Source organism: Plecotus auritus, assembly GCF_963455305.1.
Source record: "Plecotus auritus genome assembly, chromosome: 11".
Classification (NCBI taxonomy): Eukaryota; Metazoa; Chordata; class Mammalia; order Chiroptera; family Vespertilionidae; genus Plecotus; species Plecotus auritus.
Window position 1 is genome coordinate 9,406,431 of NC_137777.1, and position 18,210 is coordinate 9,424,640.

General features: G+C 40.8%; 1 protein-coding gene across 1 annotated transcript in view; it reads right to left on the reverse strand.

The window, feature by feature from the left end:
- RAD54B (RAD54 homolog B) overlaps window positions 1-18,210 on the reverse strand; it is a gene marked incomplete at its 5' end in the record, with an annotated part of 60,841 nt that overhangs the window by 6,714 nt on the left and 35,917 nt on the right. Inside the window, 6 exons of the mRNA XM_080646177.1 lie at window positions 2,205-2,380; window positions 5,958-6,248; window positions 8,157-8,296; window positions 13,221-13,428; window positions 13,701-13,926; window positions 18,047-18,209. Of these exons, the coding sequence (XP_080502303.1) occupies window positions 2,205-2,380; window positions 5,958-6,248; window positions 8,157-8,296; window positions 13,221-13,428; window positions 13,701-13,926; window positions 18,047-18,209 (1,204 nt within the window). The remainder of the gene's footprint in view (window positions 1-2,204; window positions 2,381-5,957; window positions 6,249-8,156; window positions 8,297-13,220; window positions 13,429-13,700; window positions 13,927-18,046; window position 18,210) is intronic.

Genomic DNA, 18,210 nt, shown 5'->3' on the forward strand with positions numbered 1-18,210 from the left:
TGGACTCTCGGGCGGAGACTCGGGAGCCGGGAAGGCAGAGGTCTGAAGGCACGCACGTGCACGCAAGGGCAAGGCTGACGGGAAGCCAAGATTGAGACTCCACCCCATCCAAGCTGAGCACAGAGGCTATTGCAATTTGGCAAGTCTAATCCTATAAGGCTGTCTCCAGCACCGAACTTCTCCCAGCATAGACACAGCTGATCCTTACAGCCAACTGGCCTGGAGGTCAATTCTTCCCAGTGATACCAACAACAATAAAGACTTAACTACAACAAGGCTGTACACACAGTCCACAAAGGGGTGCACCAAGAGTGTCCACCTCAGGTTAACTGGGGAGGCAGACCCACTGGGTCATATTGGAAACCTAGCACACAAATCTACCTTACCAACTCAGGGAAGCAGTGAAAATGCGGCGTCAAAGAATCAGATCACAAATGAAAGAAATGGAGGAAAACAAACGACTGGATATAGAATTCAAAACCACGGTTATAAGGCTTTTAAAGAATATCCTAGAAAAGGCCGATAAATATAACGAGACCCTCGAAGATATGAAAAAGGACCAACTAGAAATTAAACATACACTGACTGAAATAAAAAATATTATACAGAGACCCAAAAACAGACAAGAGGAACACAAAAATCAAGTCAAAGAATTGAATTACAAAGAAGCAAAAACACTCAACCGAAAAAGCAAAAAGCAAAAAAAAAAAAATCCAAAAAGTTGAAGATAATGTAAGAAGACTCTGGGACAACTTCAAGCGTACCAACATCAGAATTATGGGGGTGCCAGAAGAAGAGAGAGAGCAAGATACTGAAAACCTATTTGAAGAAATAATGACCGAAAACTTCCCCCACCTGGTGAAAGAAATAGACTTACAAGTCCAGGAAGCGCACAGAACCCCAAACAAAAGGAATCCAAAGAGGACCACACCAAGACACATCATAATTAAAATGCCAAGAGCAAAAGACAAAGAGAGAATACTAAAAGCAGCAAGAGAAAAACAGTTCATTACCTACAAGGGAGCACCCATACGACTGTCAGCTGACTTTTCAACAGAAACTATGCAGGCCAGACGGGAGTGGCAAGAAATTTTCAATGTGATGAATAGCAAGAACCTACAACCAAGATTACTCTACCCAGCAAAGCTATCATTCAGAATTGAAGGGCAGATAAAGAGTTTCACAGACAAGAAAAAGCTAAAGGAGTTCATCACCACCAAACCAGTATTATATGAAATGCTGAAAGGTATTCTTAAAGAAGAGGAAGAAGAAAAAAGTAAAGATAAAAATTATGAACAACAAATACATATCTATCAACAAGTGAACCTAAAAATCAAGTGAATTAAAAACCTGAGGGACAGAATAATCTGGTGAATATAATAGAATCAGGGGCATAGAAAGGGAGTGGACTGATAATTCTCAGGGGGAAAGGGGTATGGGGGGTTCATGAAGATACTGGACAAAAATCATACACCTATGGATGAGGACAGTGGCGGGGAGGTAAGGGCAGAAGGTGGGGTGGGAAATGAGTGGAGGGGAGCTATGGGGGGAAAAAGGAGAAATAATTGTAATAATCTGAATAAAGATTTATTAAAAAAAAAAAAAAAGAATGAGGGAAATATCTTGTAAATTCAAAATGATAGCCAAACTGTAATTTTCACTGGAGATTTTACAGATAATAACAAGAGAGTCTGCCCAGAAATAGATTAAAAAGGAATGTAATGACCAATAAAAAAGAAAAAACCAAAGAATTAGATTTAGATGTCCATTAAAGAGTTAGAAAGAAGGATGTGGGAACTAGAACAGAGGGCTGGACGAGAGAGACAAACTTGGAATATATGGGTGATAGTTAAAACTATGGGGAGTAGAGAGAACCCAGAAAGAGTGTTTAGAGTAAGAAGGAGGCTAAAGAGAAAACCCTAAGGGGTATCAACGTTTAAGGGATGGTTAAAAAAAAAAGGATTCCGAAAGAGCTTAAAGTACAAGCTAGGTGTTATAAGACTTCTCTAGGGTTTTTTTAAATATACGTGTTTATATTTAGTTTTTTCTTAAATAAAAACTTACAGACTCGGATCATGCCCCAAAGAAAACTTATTTTTAATGTTTTCTTCTTTTGAAAGAAAGAAAGGGTGGGGGAGTAAGGCCATACTCTAAACCAAAATTCCAGGAGCACTTATAAGCAGATTATTAGATTGACCACTTACCTTTCAGTAGGACGAAGTTCGTGGATAACGGCTAAGAGCTTTGTCAGCACTTGTAGTTTTCCTGACTCCTTCTCAGTAAACATGAGAGGGTTATAGTCAGCAGGGAACACATTTATCAAGCCTTCATATAAACTACTCTCTTCATTTTCATCCCAAGTTGAGCTACATTCCTTTTCCTATTCAAAAGAATGATTAACACTGGCTCATGTTTGTTTGTTTTTAATTGGAAGAGAAAAATGCTCAAATTATGGGAGGAAAGATGAATATTAATAGCTTCCTGAAAAAGACCAAGCTAACTTATCATGTAAATATTGTTGTTGTTGTTGTTAATCTTTACCCAAGGACATTTTCTCCATTGATTTTTAGAGAGAGTGGAAGGGAGGGTGAGAGAGGAAGAGAATGAGAGAGAGAGAGAGAGGGAGGGAGAGAGGGGGAGAGAGAGAGAGAGAGAGAGAGAGAGAGAGAGAGAGAGAGAGAGAGAGAGAGAGAGAGAGAACATCTATTTGAGAAAGACACATCGATTGGTTGCTCCTGCACTTGCCCCGACTGGGGCCAGGGATCGAACCTGCAACCCAGGTATGTGCCCTTGACCAGGAATCAAACCCACAACCCTTTGGTGCACAGGCCAACGCTCTAACCACTGAGAACACTGGCCAGGGCGTTGGTCATATTTTTAAAAAGTAACATGTGTCCTACTGAGTTAATTACAGAGCAGTTCTAATGCAGTCCCCTAACGCCTGCTGCCTTTACCCTACAAGTGCAGAATCACTGTCTGGATGTAAGGGGGGGGTGGGCAGGGCAGTGTGAAGGGAGCCAGAAGCAGAGAAATAAAGGAGAGGAAAACAGAGGGCAAATAGTGCTATAAAATCTATCCTCTCCAAAGCCTGAGCTGTCTCATCGTTGATACTTTTTTCGCTCTCCTTCCCTTTTTCCCTCCCCGCTTTTAACTTTCCTCTCCTGGTTTGTGGGCTTGCACGGCCCCTCCCAGGTGATACTCAAAAAGGAGCACAGTCGTTCACTCCATCTTACCAATTTCTTCTGCAAGAAGGAACAATTCTGTCAATAAGTTGGCAGAAAGTAATTCTTACTTACAACAATATTTTTATTTGACCATTAGTTTTTAGAATAATTTTATTCCAAAGCGATTGTCAGCACCTCTGAAATTCCCACCCTAGAACTGCCTAGCTGAAATGTAAACATATAGCTACAGATTATATTTATTAATGACTTCATTACTTTTTAGATTAGATTTCTGGGACTGGCAGGAGTCCTCACTCTCTCCCACATTTACCAAATTTATCACTATTACTTACACATGTGGAAGATTCTTTCAGCTATTTTATATTGATCCTTACTTACAGTACCCTATGCAGTACAGTATGCCTGTTATTAGTTAACTAATACATTCCAGATCATTGTAAGGTCTTCCTTTTAAGGAAGAATTTTAGCTTCTATTTTTGCTAGACATCATGCCCAAATATATAGAATCTGTTTCTTAAAATGTTGCTTAATAAATAGTTATAATCCTGTCTACTGCAGAGTTATAGAAGCTGACTTCTATGATAAACTATGTAAACATAACCCTTTGCAGGATAAACTTCAAGAATTTCAGTACAGCCGAAACCGGTTTGGTTCAGTGGATAGAGCGTCGGCCTGCGGACTGAAGGGTCCCGGGTTCGATTCCGGTCAAGGGCATGTACCTTGGTTGCGGGCACATTCCCAGTGGGAGGTGTGCAGGAGGCAGCTGATCGATGTTTCTCTCTCATCGATGTTTCTAGCTCTCTATCCCTCTCCCTTCCTCTCTGTAAAAAAATCAATAAAATATATTTAAAAAAAAAAAAAGAATTTCAGTACAACACTGCATTTTCTAAGTATATGATTAATGACTTCAAGCATCGTGTGGCACCCAAAGGTTTTCCTTTGTTTGCAAATTATTATCTTACTATTTAAAGAAAAATATATAAGAATAAAAATTGGTAAGGGCAAGTTGGAGATAACAGGCTATCACTGTGCACCTTTCCATACTATTTCACCAAACTGCCCAATAACATTATCAGGAAGTTATTATTGTCTCTGCTTTCCAGTTAAGAAAGCCAGGCTCGCAGATGTAACCTGGCCATGGTTAAAGAACTGGTAAGTAGTACAGTGGGAACTGGTACCTTGTTCCAATTCCAAAACAGAAAACTCTCACTATACATCAAGCTGCCTTATGTTCATTAAATATCCAGATGGCCAGCTCAACTATGTAGCCATTAAAAATCTTATCTATAGAAGGCCCCTAATTTGGGAAAATGTTCACAATTTACTGAGTGGAAAAATAGGTTTTAAATAATAAGCACAGCATCAAAATTCTCTATAAAAAGATCATATATACATATCTCTGAGTCCCTATTTCCTCAACAAAAAAATTGGGAATAGTAATAATAGTTCCCATTACATAGAATTTTATCAAGAATAAATAATTCTAGCCCTAGCTGGTTTGGCTCAATGGATAGAGTGTCCGTCTGTGGACTGAAGGGTCCCAGGTTCGATTACAGCCAAGGGCACATGCCTGGGTTGCAGGCTCGATCCCCAGTAGGGGGCATGCAGGAGGCAGCCAATCAATGATTCCCTCTCATCATTGATGTTTCTACTTCTCTCTTCCTCTCTCTCCCGCTCTGAAATCAATAAAAATAAAAAAATTAAAAATAAATCATTCTAGCCTGGCTGGTATGGTTCAGTGGTTGAGCATCGTCCAGCAGGTCACCGGTTTATTCCTGGTCACAGAACATGCCCGGGTTGCGGGCGCGATCCCCAGCAAGGGGCAGGAAGCAGCTAATCGATAATGTTCCCTTCTCTCCCTCTCCCTTTCTCTCTCTCTAAAATAAATAAAAACATTTAAAAATAAAAAAAGAATAAGTCATTCTAGAAAAGTACTTCATGTCTGGTACATGATAAGTGCTTATTAAGTGCTAGCTAAGATTATTATTATTATTAATAGCAAAATGTGGTTTTCTCTGACTGGAGAGCTTTATTTCTTTTTTTTAAAATATATTTTATTGATTTTTACAGAGAGGAAGGGAGAGGGATAGTTAGAAACATTGATGAGATAGAAACATCAATCAGCTGCCTCCTGCACACCCCCCACTGGGGATGTGCCTGCAACCAAGGTACATGCACTTGCCCGGAATCAAACCTGGGACCCTTCAGTCCATAGGCCAATGCTCTATCGAATGAGCCAAACTGGTTAGTGAGCTTTATTTCTTTATAATAAATTTCAAAAAGTGGTATGCCAGGTCACAAAATATACAGAATTATAAGGCTTTTGATACATATTACCAAACTATCTTCCATTTAACCATTTGCATTCTAACCAGCATATCATTTTTATTGTCTTTTTTGTGATTTTCATACAAAAATCATGTGTTACTTTATAATGGCAAATTCTGTATTTGTTAGCATCCAACAAACAAAACTGACTGGCTATCTTAATAAAAGACCGGAAGAGAAACCATGACAAAGTACTAGACAAGGTTCCAAAGGGCATGGGGCACAGTCTAGAAGGCATCCCTAGTTCAGCTCTCCGCATGTGGACATGCTCTGAAGAACAAACAGGGGCCGGACCTGCTCGAGAGCAGAACCATCCTGAAGAGACTCAGATCCTTGGGGAAACCCACAAATACAAGCCCAGGAATTAGTCCACTCTGCCCTATTAGATTCACATGACAGAGAACCCTCAGCTCACATCCTGACACAGTCTCACCTGCTACTTACCTTTATGGAGTTGAACAAAAGGCAGGGGTGATTGCACAGTTTTTTAAGAGCGCCTATGCATATCAGATGAGGACTGTTTTCCAACGACCCTTGAAGACAGAACCTCACAGCCTGAGAATTCAACAGCTTTTGATAAAGTTCAAGCTGTAGCGCCCCTGGTCGGCAAAAGACTACATTCTCTATTTTAGGTGGAAGGTATTTATTTATGACCTCTTGGGTTCTTCTAAGGAAAAAGAGTCCAGTGAAGCAAACAAGTTCAGCTGCTCTTCTCTCTCCTAACTCCTTTTCTTCCTGTGAAAGAAATAGCAGACTTAAAGTTAACTTGCAGATGAAATGAACATTAAATATCTTATAATGATAAACTTAGTAACTTCAGTTCAGGTTTTTGATTCATCAGAGTAAATGAAATACAAGTTAGCGAAAGGAAAACCAACCATCATCTCTTTAAATGCTCAGCTTAATCATTTAATTAAGTGAAGCCACAGTTTCCTCAATTTTTGTTTGTTTGGCTATTTGGCACCGGTGAGAGCAACCAGAAATCTATAATCTACAAACCTAATTATTCTGAAAGGAAGTTTTTATGTGAACACTGTAATGGTACATAGTCTTAAAATCAAAGCAAAGAGCTGATACAGCAAAGTCTTGTAAGCAAATATTTTGACAAGTTATTGATCCTAAAATTAACCCTATAGGAAATTATTGGCACAAAGCACTACTGATTCTTTCCAAATCATTACACATTATTCATTAAATAATAGTACAGTTTTAAAATCAAAATACAGTACGAGTAAAACATGTCCCAAATGGAAGAATATAATAAAACTCCAGAAAAAGAACTAAACAAAATGGGGACAATCTACCAGATGCAGAGTTCAAAACACTGGCTATATAGAATCTTTAGAGCAGTGGTTCTCAACCTTTCTAATGCCGCGACCCTTTAATACAGTTCCTCATGTTGTGGTGACCCCCACCCATAAAATTATTTTCATTGCTACTTCATAACTGTAATTTTGCTACTGTTAATGAATCGTAATGTAAATTATCTGTATTTTCCGATGGGCTCAGGCGACCCTGCTAGTGGTTCTCAACCTGTGGGTCGTGACCCACAGGTTGAGAACCGCTGCTGTAGAGCCTAAGACCATCAGAAAACACAGATATTTACATTACGATTCATTAACAGTAGCAAAATTACAGTTAAAGGGTGGCGGCATTAGAAAAGTTGAGAACCACTGCTTTAGAGTATACAGAACTTCACAATGAAGCTTAAAATAAATCCCATGTGTGTATATTTGTTTATATATATGCATCCCTATGTTCACTACAACATTATTTAAATAGCCAAGTAATGGAAGCAACCTAAGTGTCCATCAATAGATAAATGGATAATGAAGAAGTGGTACACATATACAATGGACTATGGCTTAGCCATTAAAAAAGAGTGAAATGGCTCTGGCTCAGTAGATAGAGTGTGGCCTGCACACTGAAGAGTTCCAGGTTCGATTCCAGCCAAGGACACATGCCTAGGTTGTGGGCTCGATCCCTGGTGGGGGGTGTGCAAGAGGCAGCCGATCAATGATTCTCTCTCATCATTGATGTTTCTCTCTCTCTGCCTCTCTCTCTCTATCTTCTCTCCCCCCCCCCCCGCCTCCCTTCCATTCTCTCTGAAAAATCAATGGAAAAAAATATGTTTTTATTGATTTTAGAGAGAGAGAAAGGGAGAGGGAGAATCATCGATGTGAGAGAGAAACATCAGTCAGTAGCTTCCTGATACACCCTTCAGTATACACCCTGACCGGGGATCAAACTCACAACTTGGGTATGTGTCCTGACCAGGTTTCAAACCATTGACCTTTTGGTGTATAGAACGATGCTCCAACCAACTAAGCCACACTAGCAAGGGCCACTTTGGTTTACTTTTCAATGCCAGTAAGGATGAGCATTTTTACATGTTTACTATCAATTATAATTCTTTCTATATGAAGTACCTATTTATGAAATTTTAAAAAGTGATACTATTATTTTCTAAAATAAGAAATATAGGAGTTCAAGGATTGTGAGGGGGAAAAATTAACTATACTAATTTAATTTCTCCTAAATTAAAACTACCCAAGTAATAGAAAATTTCCCCAGGCATACTGCTCTTTTTATTTTTTTCATACTGCTCTTTTTTTAACCTAAATTTATTAAAATAAATTATACCTTAGAAGCAGAAGGCTGTCTCGATATAATGATGGGTTCTTCATATATTTTTCTAAAAGATGACAAAGAGCCTAATATTCCTGGATTTACAAAATCAATTAATGCAAAAAATTCTTGCAGATCATTCTGAACTGGAGTACCTAAAGAGTTAAAAGTGATGAGGTCAAGTTTGTGTTTTACAATCACAGATCTACATAGAAATTTGTATGTACTTCCTTAAACGGACTAACTTTAAGCAAAGTCCCTAAAACTGAGGACAAAAGAGCAGTCAGATCAAGTTGAAAAAAATATATGAATAATTATATATAAAGTTTTAACTCTGGTTTTAACTGTGTACTGAATTCTTCTTTAGAACAGCATAGTGGCTGAGTGCAGGTTCTGGAGTCTGCTTGGGTTCAAATCCTACCTGCATCACTTACTCTCTGAGTGACCCTGAGCAAGTTACTTACCCCAGTTCTATTATTTGTAAAATGTGAATAATAACAGTAGCTCCTAGAGTTGTATAGACCAAATGAGATAATCCAAATACTTACTTAGAATAGGGCCTAGAGCACAATAAATGTTCCATAATCCTTAGTACTTCTTAATACTATTATAACTGTGTGACTTCAGACAAATTGCCTTAGCTCTTCAAGTTAAACTCGGGATTTTTTTTCACTTATAAAAGTGGGAAGATAATACTTCCCCAGTGGTATTACAAAGAAGAAAAAAAATAGAGACAATGTATGTGAAGTGACCAGCACAGTGCCTGACATTTAGTAAAACACTCAGTGAATGGCACCTACTGTTATTGTCTTTCCAAGTTGCCAGATCGAAGTGGGATCTTCACTAATCTGAAAGGCTGGCAGAATGGAATGAATTAATATACCCTGCATATATTACATACTCAATAACTTTGGCTAACTAGTATTCAAAAGAACATTAGTATGCTTCAGTAATTATAATATTGGGGAGAGATCAACCAAAGGACTTATATGCATGCATATAAGCCTAATCAATGGACACAGACAACAGGGGGGTGGGGGCATGAATGGGAGGTGGGGGGTAATGGGGGAATAAGCACACATATGTAGTACCTTAATCAATAAAGAAATTAAAAAATAAAATAAAATAAATAAAAACAAAAACTCAAAAAAAAGAATTAAAAAAATTATAATATCAAAAGAACATATAAGTCAGCATAGTCCAAGAGTATAACAGACTAGAAAAATTGTCCAAAGATATAAATAATAAAATTCATTTTTAAAAATGCACTTATTTCATTAACATAAACAATATGAATTTTACAATGTCAGAGAGTTTAAGGATCACTTCCCTCAAAACTAAATTGGTCAATTCCAGGTCGGACCAATGCTTACCAGTTTTTTTTTAACACAGCTAATCAGTTCTACATTTTTAAACACATCATAGAAAGACTAGAGAAAATACATTTATGTTGTATGCATTTTGTTACACTTTTAAAAGAAAATCCATGACAATGACTAATAAAAATAGGAAGAATGGGAAAAGCAAGAAGGAAAGTGGAGAGAGAGGTGTAAGGACCATTGTGGTTGGCTTCCAGGCATTCATCGAGCCCCAAATGATGAACCCAAGCCAATCACGATAGTCCCACCCTTTGCCAATGATGGATGTAGTAAGCGTTTGTGTCTCATACCGGGTTCCTCAGAAGCAGAGCCTGAGATAAGTATTTGGCTGCACGTGATTTAAAGAAGGAGTGCTGTCGGAACAAAGAGAATAACGGAATCCAAAAATAGCAGAGGGAGAAAATAAACAAGGATAGCCTCAAGCTTCATTATAGGGAGGCTTAGAGCAAAATTGTGCCAAAAAGTTGGTCCTGAAATTACTCTGAAGCAAGCGGGTTGGCATTTTTCACTTTCCCTTTTATGAGTCAATCGCTGGCCAAGCTATAGGTGACAGAGTAAGCGCTTATTCAACCAGGGATCATTCTCCAGAAGAGACGGGGGACGTGAGTTGGCTGCTGTATCGCACCCCTGAGCCTGCACTAGCTCTAGACTTCCAGTTACGTGGGAGAATAAGCACATTTAATTCAGATGTCTGTTACTTGTACCTGAAACCACCCTAAGTAATACACAAGAGAAAGAGGCCAAAGCAAAACTTTTTAAAAAAAGAAAAAAGGCAGAATACAAAAAGGTGGTAAGACAAAAGGATTTCAAGAAGCAAAAAAGGCGAAGAAACCAAGATGGCGGCATAGGTAAACACCTAAACTGCTGCCACGCACAACAATTTAAAAACTACAACTAAAAGACAGAAGGGACACCATCCAGAACCACAGGAAAGCTGGCTGAGTGAAAATTCTACAACTAGAAGGAAAAAGAAAAGCTCACAGAGTATTGGAGGTACGGCAAAGGGGCTTTGTGCGCGCAGAGAGGAAGGGCGGCTGAGAGCCTGGCTGACTTTCTCTGGCGGAAGGGGGAAGGAAGCCTCCGACCGCACTGAACCCCAGTTCTGACTGCACTGAACCCCAGTTTCGGGCGAACCCCTGGGGACCCACGCTCTTGTGGGGGGAGTCTGGACTCTCGGGCGGAGACTCGGGAGCCGGGGAAGGCGGAGGACTGAAAGTGCGCACGCGCGCGCGTGCCAGTGTGCACAAAGGCTGCGGAAGTTGCCACAGGCTTTCCCTAGTGGAAGGGAGTCAGAGGATTCTGACTGCACTGAGCCCCAGTTCTGACTGCAGTGAACCCCAGTTCCAGGCGAGCCCCTGGGGACCCACGCTCTTGTGGGGGGAGTCTGGACTCTTGGGCGGAGACTCGGGAGCCGGGGAAGGCGGAGGACTGAAAGTGCGCACGCGCGTGCGTGCCAGTGCGCACAACGGCTGCGGAGGTTGCCACAGGCTTTCCCTAGTGGAAGGGAGTCAGAGGCTCCTGACGGCACTGAGCCCCAGTTCTGACAGCAGTGAACCCCAGTTCCAGGCGAGCCCCTGGGGACCCACACTCTTGTGGGGGGAGTCTGGACTCTCAGGCGGAGACTCGAGCTGGGGAAGGCAGAGGACTGAAAGCGCGCATGCGCGCAAGGGCAAGGCTGACAGGAAGCCAAGACTGAGACTCCACCCCATCCAAGCTGAGCACAGAGCCTATTGCAATTTGGCAAGTCTAATCCTATAAGGCTGTCTCCAGCACCGAACTTCTCCCAGCATAGACACAGCTGATCCTTACAGCCAACTGGCCCGGAGGTCAATTCTTCCCAGTGATACCAACAACAATAAAGACTTAATTACAACAAAGCTGTACACACAGTCCACAAAGGGGTGCACCAAGAGTGTCCACCTCAGGTTAAGTGGGGAGGCAGACCCACTGGGCCATATTGGAAACCTAGCACAAATATCTACCTTACCAACTCAGGGAATCAATGAAAATGTGGGGTCAAAGAATCAGATCACAAACGAAAGAAATGGAGGAAAACAAACGACTGGATATAGAATTCAAAACCACGGTTATAAGGCTTTTCAAGAATATCCTAGAAAAGGCCGATAAATATAACGAGACCCTCGAAGATATGAAAAAGGACCAACTAGAAATTAAACATACACTGACTGAAATAAAAAATATTATACAGAGACCCAGAGACAGAATAGAGGAACACAAGAATCAAGTCAAAGAATTGAAATACAAAGAAGCAAAAAACACTCAACCGAAAAAGCAAAAAGCAAAAAAAAAAATCCAAAAAGTTGAAGATAATGTAAGAAGACTCTGGGACAACTTCAAGCGTACCAACATCAGAATTATGGGGGTGCCAGAAGAAGAGAGAGAGCAAGATACTGAAAACCTATTTGAAGAAATAATCACCGAAAACTTCCCCCACCTGGTGAAAGAAATAGACTTACAAGTCCAGGAAGCGCACAGAACCCCAAACAAAAGGAATCCAAAGAGGACCACACCAAGACACATCATAATTAAAATGCCAAGAGCAAAAGACAAAGAGAGAATATTAAAAGCAGCAAGAGAAAAACAGTTAATTACCTACAAGGGAGCACCCATACGACTGTCAGCTGACTTCTCAACAGAAACTATGCAGGCCAGACGGGAGTGGCAAGAAATTTTCAATGTGATGAATAGCAAGAACCTACAACCAAGATTACTCTACCCAGCAAAGCTATCATTCAGAATTGAAGGGCAGATAAAGAGCTTCACAGATAAGAAAAAGCTGAAGGAGTTCATCACCACCAAACCAGTATTATATGAAATGCTGAAAGGTATTCTTAAAGAAGAGGAAGAAGAAAAAAGTAAAGATAAAAATTATGAACAACAAATACATATCTATCAACAAGTGAACCTAAAAATCAAGTGAATTAAAAACCTGAGGAACAGAATAATCTGGTGAATATAATAGAATCAGGGCATAGAAAGGGAGTGGACTGATAATTCTCAGGGGGAAAGGGGTATGGGGGGGTTCATGAAGAGAATGGACAAAAATCATACACCTATGGATGAGGACAGTGGGGGGGAGGTAAGGGCAGAAGGTGGGGTGGGAAATGGGTGGAGGGGAGCTATGGGGGGAAAAAGGAGAAATAATTGTAATAATCTGAATAAAGATTAAATAAATAAATAAATAAATAAATAAATAAATAAATAAAAAGAAGCAAAAAAGGAAAAACAGAGGAGAAGGGTATGTGGCCACAAGAGAAAGCAATATACTAGCAGTGTCACCCTAAGAAACCACAAAGGCTGTCTAGACTCCGCAGTCCCTAACTCGCTGCTTGTAGTACTCTTCTCTCATTCTAGACTAGGTAGAACTTGTAGAAGAAGCTAAATAACTTAATGTTAATAAAAGTCCAGCAGCAATGTCCTGTGACCTGAAAAAAAGGAAACGCTAATGATTTAAGTCAAGTTGGTATGTTTACTGAAACTATTCAGAGCTTTGGAAGAGTTGGGGAATATTACATAGGGATTTGGAAAAGCAGTCCTACCAAGGCTTTATTAGTATGGGTTTATTAGCATGAACGCCATTCAATAACATGGGTTCATTGGATGCCAAGCATCATATTACAAGTCGTATATGTTCAATAGGCAGCAATTCCATTACCTCCACCCAAAAGTAAGTACTGACCAGTTAGAATTATTCTTTTCTCACAAGCGAGGCTAATGAGGGCTGTAGTTGTCTTAATGGCACTGTTCTTCAAACGATGCCCTTCATCACAGATGAGGAGATCAAATTTTATATTCTTAATTTGATCCAGGGAACGAAGTAACATTTCGTAACTGATAATCAGAACAGAATATAACGGAGATTTGATGAATTCTTCTACTTTGTGGTCCTAACAAAAGGAGAACATAATATTTAACAAATCTTGTACAGAAACTGTATGAAATAAAATTTAAGCAGCATATTTCTCACAGCCATTAAGCAAGTATTAGAATATGTTAACTCAAAACCAAATTGTATGCCAAGATTCCATTTTTCTGCAAAGGAGGTGGAGAGTTACATACACTTGAGAAACTGCTACATTACAGAGTGAAAATTGCAGTAATGATTTGAAAAACTAACAGATTTAGACAATGACCAAGGCTAAACTTTTAAGTCTCTTACCTGATCAACAGTAAATATCTTGATCCTTTCACTTCCTAACCATTTTTGAAATTCTCTCCTCCAGTTATTCACCAAACTTCCAGGTGTGACAATAAGTGTCTTCTTTATTATCGGCTTGCCTCCATAGGGTCCCTGACACTGTAGAGTCCAGAGGAGTGAAATACATTGCAATGTTTTCCCTAAACCCATTTCATCAGCAAGAATAGCTCCACATCTGCCATTCACCCTGTTAGAAATAATTATACTTCTTTAATCACAATAGGAAAATACTTTATGGCTCTAAAATCCTCACTTGTTAGTCAAGAACCAGAAGCTGATATTTTGTAATTAAAACAATTCTACTCCCTAAATACTTTTTCTAGTTTTCATTCAGCTGATTTACATATCTCTTTTGCATCTTTGATAATTGTGCTCATTATATATTTATTTTCTACGAAATTACTAAAACAAATCTGAAATTAGAGTTGAATCTAAATCATGTTACATATATATATATACTTAGAGAGACTAGAAATGAATCTCAATTTTATATCTACACTAGAGGGCCACTGCATGAAAATTCATGCACTGGAAGCGGGGGTCCCTCAGCCCGGCCTGCCCCCTCTCACAGTCCGGGAGCCCTCAGCGGTAGGAGGCGACCTGGCGATCAGGGGAAGGCAATAACACTATCACACCTCTGCTGCTGCCACTGCAGGCAGTGCAAGCCTTGGTCGGCCCTGGTTACCTGAGCCTCGGGCAGCCTGGGCGGCTGGGCAGCTGCCATCCGAGGCTTGCCTGTGCCTTGGGCGTCGGCTAGGCAGCCGCCATCTGAGGCTTGCCTGTGCTTCAGGCCAGCCCTGGGCGGTTGGGGGGCTGAGGGCGTGTCTGGCTGTACTGCACGGCTGCCACCCTCCACCCCCGGCGGGGCTGAAAGGACTGAGGGACTCTGGCAGGGCTGAGGGGACTGGGCGCTGCCATCTTGTGGCTATGGGCGCCACCATCTTTGTGATAGGGTGACAGTCAATTTGCATATTCCCTCTTTATTAGATAGGATATAGATACTTGAATTGTCTTCATCACTAACAGTTCAGCAGTTTTTATCAGTCTTGTTAGTAGGTATCAAAACAGTTTAAAACATATTGTAATCTTAACCATCAAGAGCTATCGAGCTGTATTTATGATTCTCTGGTAGTAAATAAAAACGTCAACCAAAATATCGCTCTGCACTGTAAGAAACATTAAATACTAAATATTTAATCTAATACACATAATTTACTAAGAGTCTATTATCCTACAGATCTACTAGGTTAACACAATTTAAAATTAAATAATACAAGAAATATTATAAGTGGCATCCCATACCACTTTATAGCTTTTAAAACCCTTTGACATATATAGTTGATACATATTTTAAAAGTTACAAAGTCCAAGGGAATTGAGGATATTATCAAAAACATAAGTATAGTCTGTTAATCATTTTATTCCTTATTGCTAGAAATAATAACCAAAAAGCAATTTTTAAAATGTTTTCCATTGCAAAGTATAGAAATTGCAAATATGAATTCTAGCCACTGTTATTTTTTATCAACAGTTTGCCAAGGCAAGACCGAATGCCAGTTGAGAGATATTGAGTGGCAGAGAGAAAACAGTAATGCATCCTTTCAGGGTAAAGAGCTTCCCTGAGAAGATGCACCTTGCGCAAAGGCCTAAGAGATGAACAGGAATTCACTACACAGATTGAGTAGTTCAGTATACTTGGCACTTGAATTGAATTCCAAGCAGGGAAATAGAAGGCTATGAACCTGGCAGGACAGGCAGAAAGATGAAGAATGAGGATACTTATCCTTGAAAGGTCAGACTGTACCTTGTAGGTCAGTGTATCCCAAGCACCAGGCTTTCATGACTACCATCACAATTGTTGCCATATGTGTTATTATTTATTTACTAGAGGCCCGGTGCACAAAATTTGTGCACGGGGGGGGGGGGGTGTCCCTCAGCCCAGCCTGCACCCTCTCCAATCTGGGACCCCTCAAGGGATGTCCGACTGCCTGTTTAGGCCCAATCCTACCAGGATCGGGCCTTAACGGGCAGTCGGACATCCCTCTCACAATCCAGGACTGCTGGCTCCCAACTGCTCGCCTGCCTGCCTTCCTGATTGCCCCTAACTGCTTTTGCCTGCCTGCCTGATCACCCCCTAACCACTCCCCTGCCAGCCTGATTGATGCCTAACTGCTCCCCTGCCAACCTGTTTGCCCCTAACTGCCCTCCCCTGCAGGCCTGGTCCCCCCCAACTGCTCTCCCCTGCAGGCCTGGGTCCCCCCCAACTGCCCTTCCCTGCAGGCCTGGTTGCCCCCAACTTCCCTCCTCTGCCAGCCTGGTCACCCCTAACTGCCCTCCCCTGCAGGCTTGAGCACCCCCAACTTCCCTCCCTTGCAGGCCTGGTCCCTCCCAACTGCCCTCCCCTGCTGGCCTGATCACCCACAACTGCCCTCCCTTGCAGACCTGGTCCCTCCCAACTGCCCTCCCCTGCTGGCCATCTTGTGGTGGCCATCTCGTGTCCATATGGGGGCAGGATCTTTGACCACGTAGGGGCAGCCATCTTGTGTGTTGGAGTGGTGGTCAATCTGTATATTACTCTTTTATTAGATAGGATAAAGGCCTGGTGCACAGGTGGGGGCCAGCTGGTTTGCCCTGAAGGGTGTCCCAGATCAGGGTGGGGGTTCCCTTGGGGCGTGGGGCGGCCTGGGTGAGGGGCCTGTGGTGGTTTGCAGGCCAGCCATGCCCCCCGGCGACACAAGTGAAGGCCCTGGTATCTGGGATTTATTTATCTTCTATAATTGAAACTTTGTAGCCTTGAGCGGAGCCAAGCCTCCTGCTTGCTCCATGGCTGCTGCCATTTTTGTTGGGATTTATTTATCTTCTATAATTGAAAATTTGTAGACTTGAGTGGAGGCCTGGGCCCACCAGGTGTGTGGAAAGCTTGGCTTCCTCCATTGCTGAGGAAACCCAAGCCTCCTGCTCTCTCCGTGGCCGCAGCCATCTTGGTTGGGGTTAATTTGCATACTCACTCCTGACTGGCTGATAGGAATGGCCTGTGGGTGTAGCAGAGTGATGGTTAATTTGCACATTACTCTTTTATTAGATAGGATTATTTTTCTTCTAATCAGCATACTTTATATTTAGATTTGAAAAAAAAAAACAACTCTTTCTACACATAATTTACCTGTGAAACCAAAAGTTAAATGTGCTATTTTTTTTTCTAATAATTCATTGGCTAAAATATGCTACTATTAAAATTCAAAAACAAAGCGTGCTCATGCATACCTAAAATTACCCAACACACCAGCAGTCGAGTGCATATCACAGATTAGGAAACACTGCTCTAAGTTCTCAGAGTCTGAATGATTTTAAGCAAGGGAATGGCATGCTCAGAAATGTTTTACAGAAATACCAAACTGGTGGGTTTAAGGAGTATGAGAAGCAGATACGCAAGTTAGGAGTCACTGCAATAGTCCAGATAAAATGTAACTTTATGACATCGATCGGTTCCCCCAGCTGCTGCAGCGTTTGATTAGACTGAGAAGATAAAATAGAAGAAATCAAGGATGATTCCCAGGCCAACTGAGATAAGATCTCCAAAGAGAAGAGCAAATCTGAGAGAGAACATGAGTCTGGACAACTTCCTGTAAACAACATTCTCTTAACTTATTCTCAGAATTTGCAGGAATTGACATTCCCAACTCCCTGTTAAATGACCAATTTAAAAATCAAGGGCCTATGCATTAAAGAAAGAACTGGAAGGAAATACACCCAAGATGTTAGCAGGGACATTTGACTTTTTTTATTTCCTTTGTCTGGATTTTTTGGGGGATTGAGGTGGACTTCTATCATATCTTTAAGAGAGGATACTACCATTCTTTAATCAGAAAACTCGATTTAAAAGGAAAGAGGGAATCTTGGTCGTCTTTTTTAAGTAGAGGCGAGATAAGAAAAAAACCTTTTTCTAAAATTCTCATACGGAGAATTAAGGTTTCTCCCATTTTGCACCCATACCCCTTTATCATACTAGTAATGAGCTCTTATTGTATCACATTAAGGTTGACTGCATTTATTTGTTTCTTCAAATAAAGAGTGAGGTCCATGGTCCTGAGTCTTGTGTGCCCAGCTCCTAGCAAGATAGCTACTATATGGTGTCCATCAAGAACCACTTCTGAAATAAATGCACACATTAAGTACCACTCATTACAACTAAATTCATGATGGACCCTCTGCAAAGCATTGTATCTAGACTCTTCCTAGAAAACCATTATGTTATGGGCTAAATCAAAACTCAAATTAGACTCAACTCAAATGATTTCTTTTCCTACCTCATTCCCATCACACATTCATAAAGGAATATGATTCCTTCTTTCTGATGTGGTCGAAGATAATATGCAAGGTGAGGATCTATCACAACATCCACAACAGGGAAACAGTTCTTATTGAACATCCACTGATGATTTTTGTCTGGTCGGGGCATAACAAAGGAATC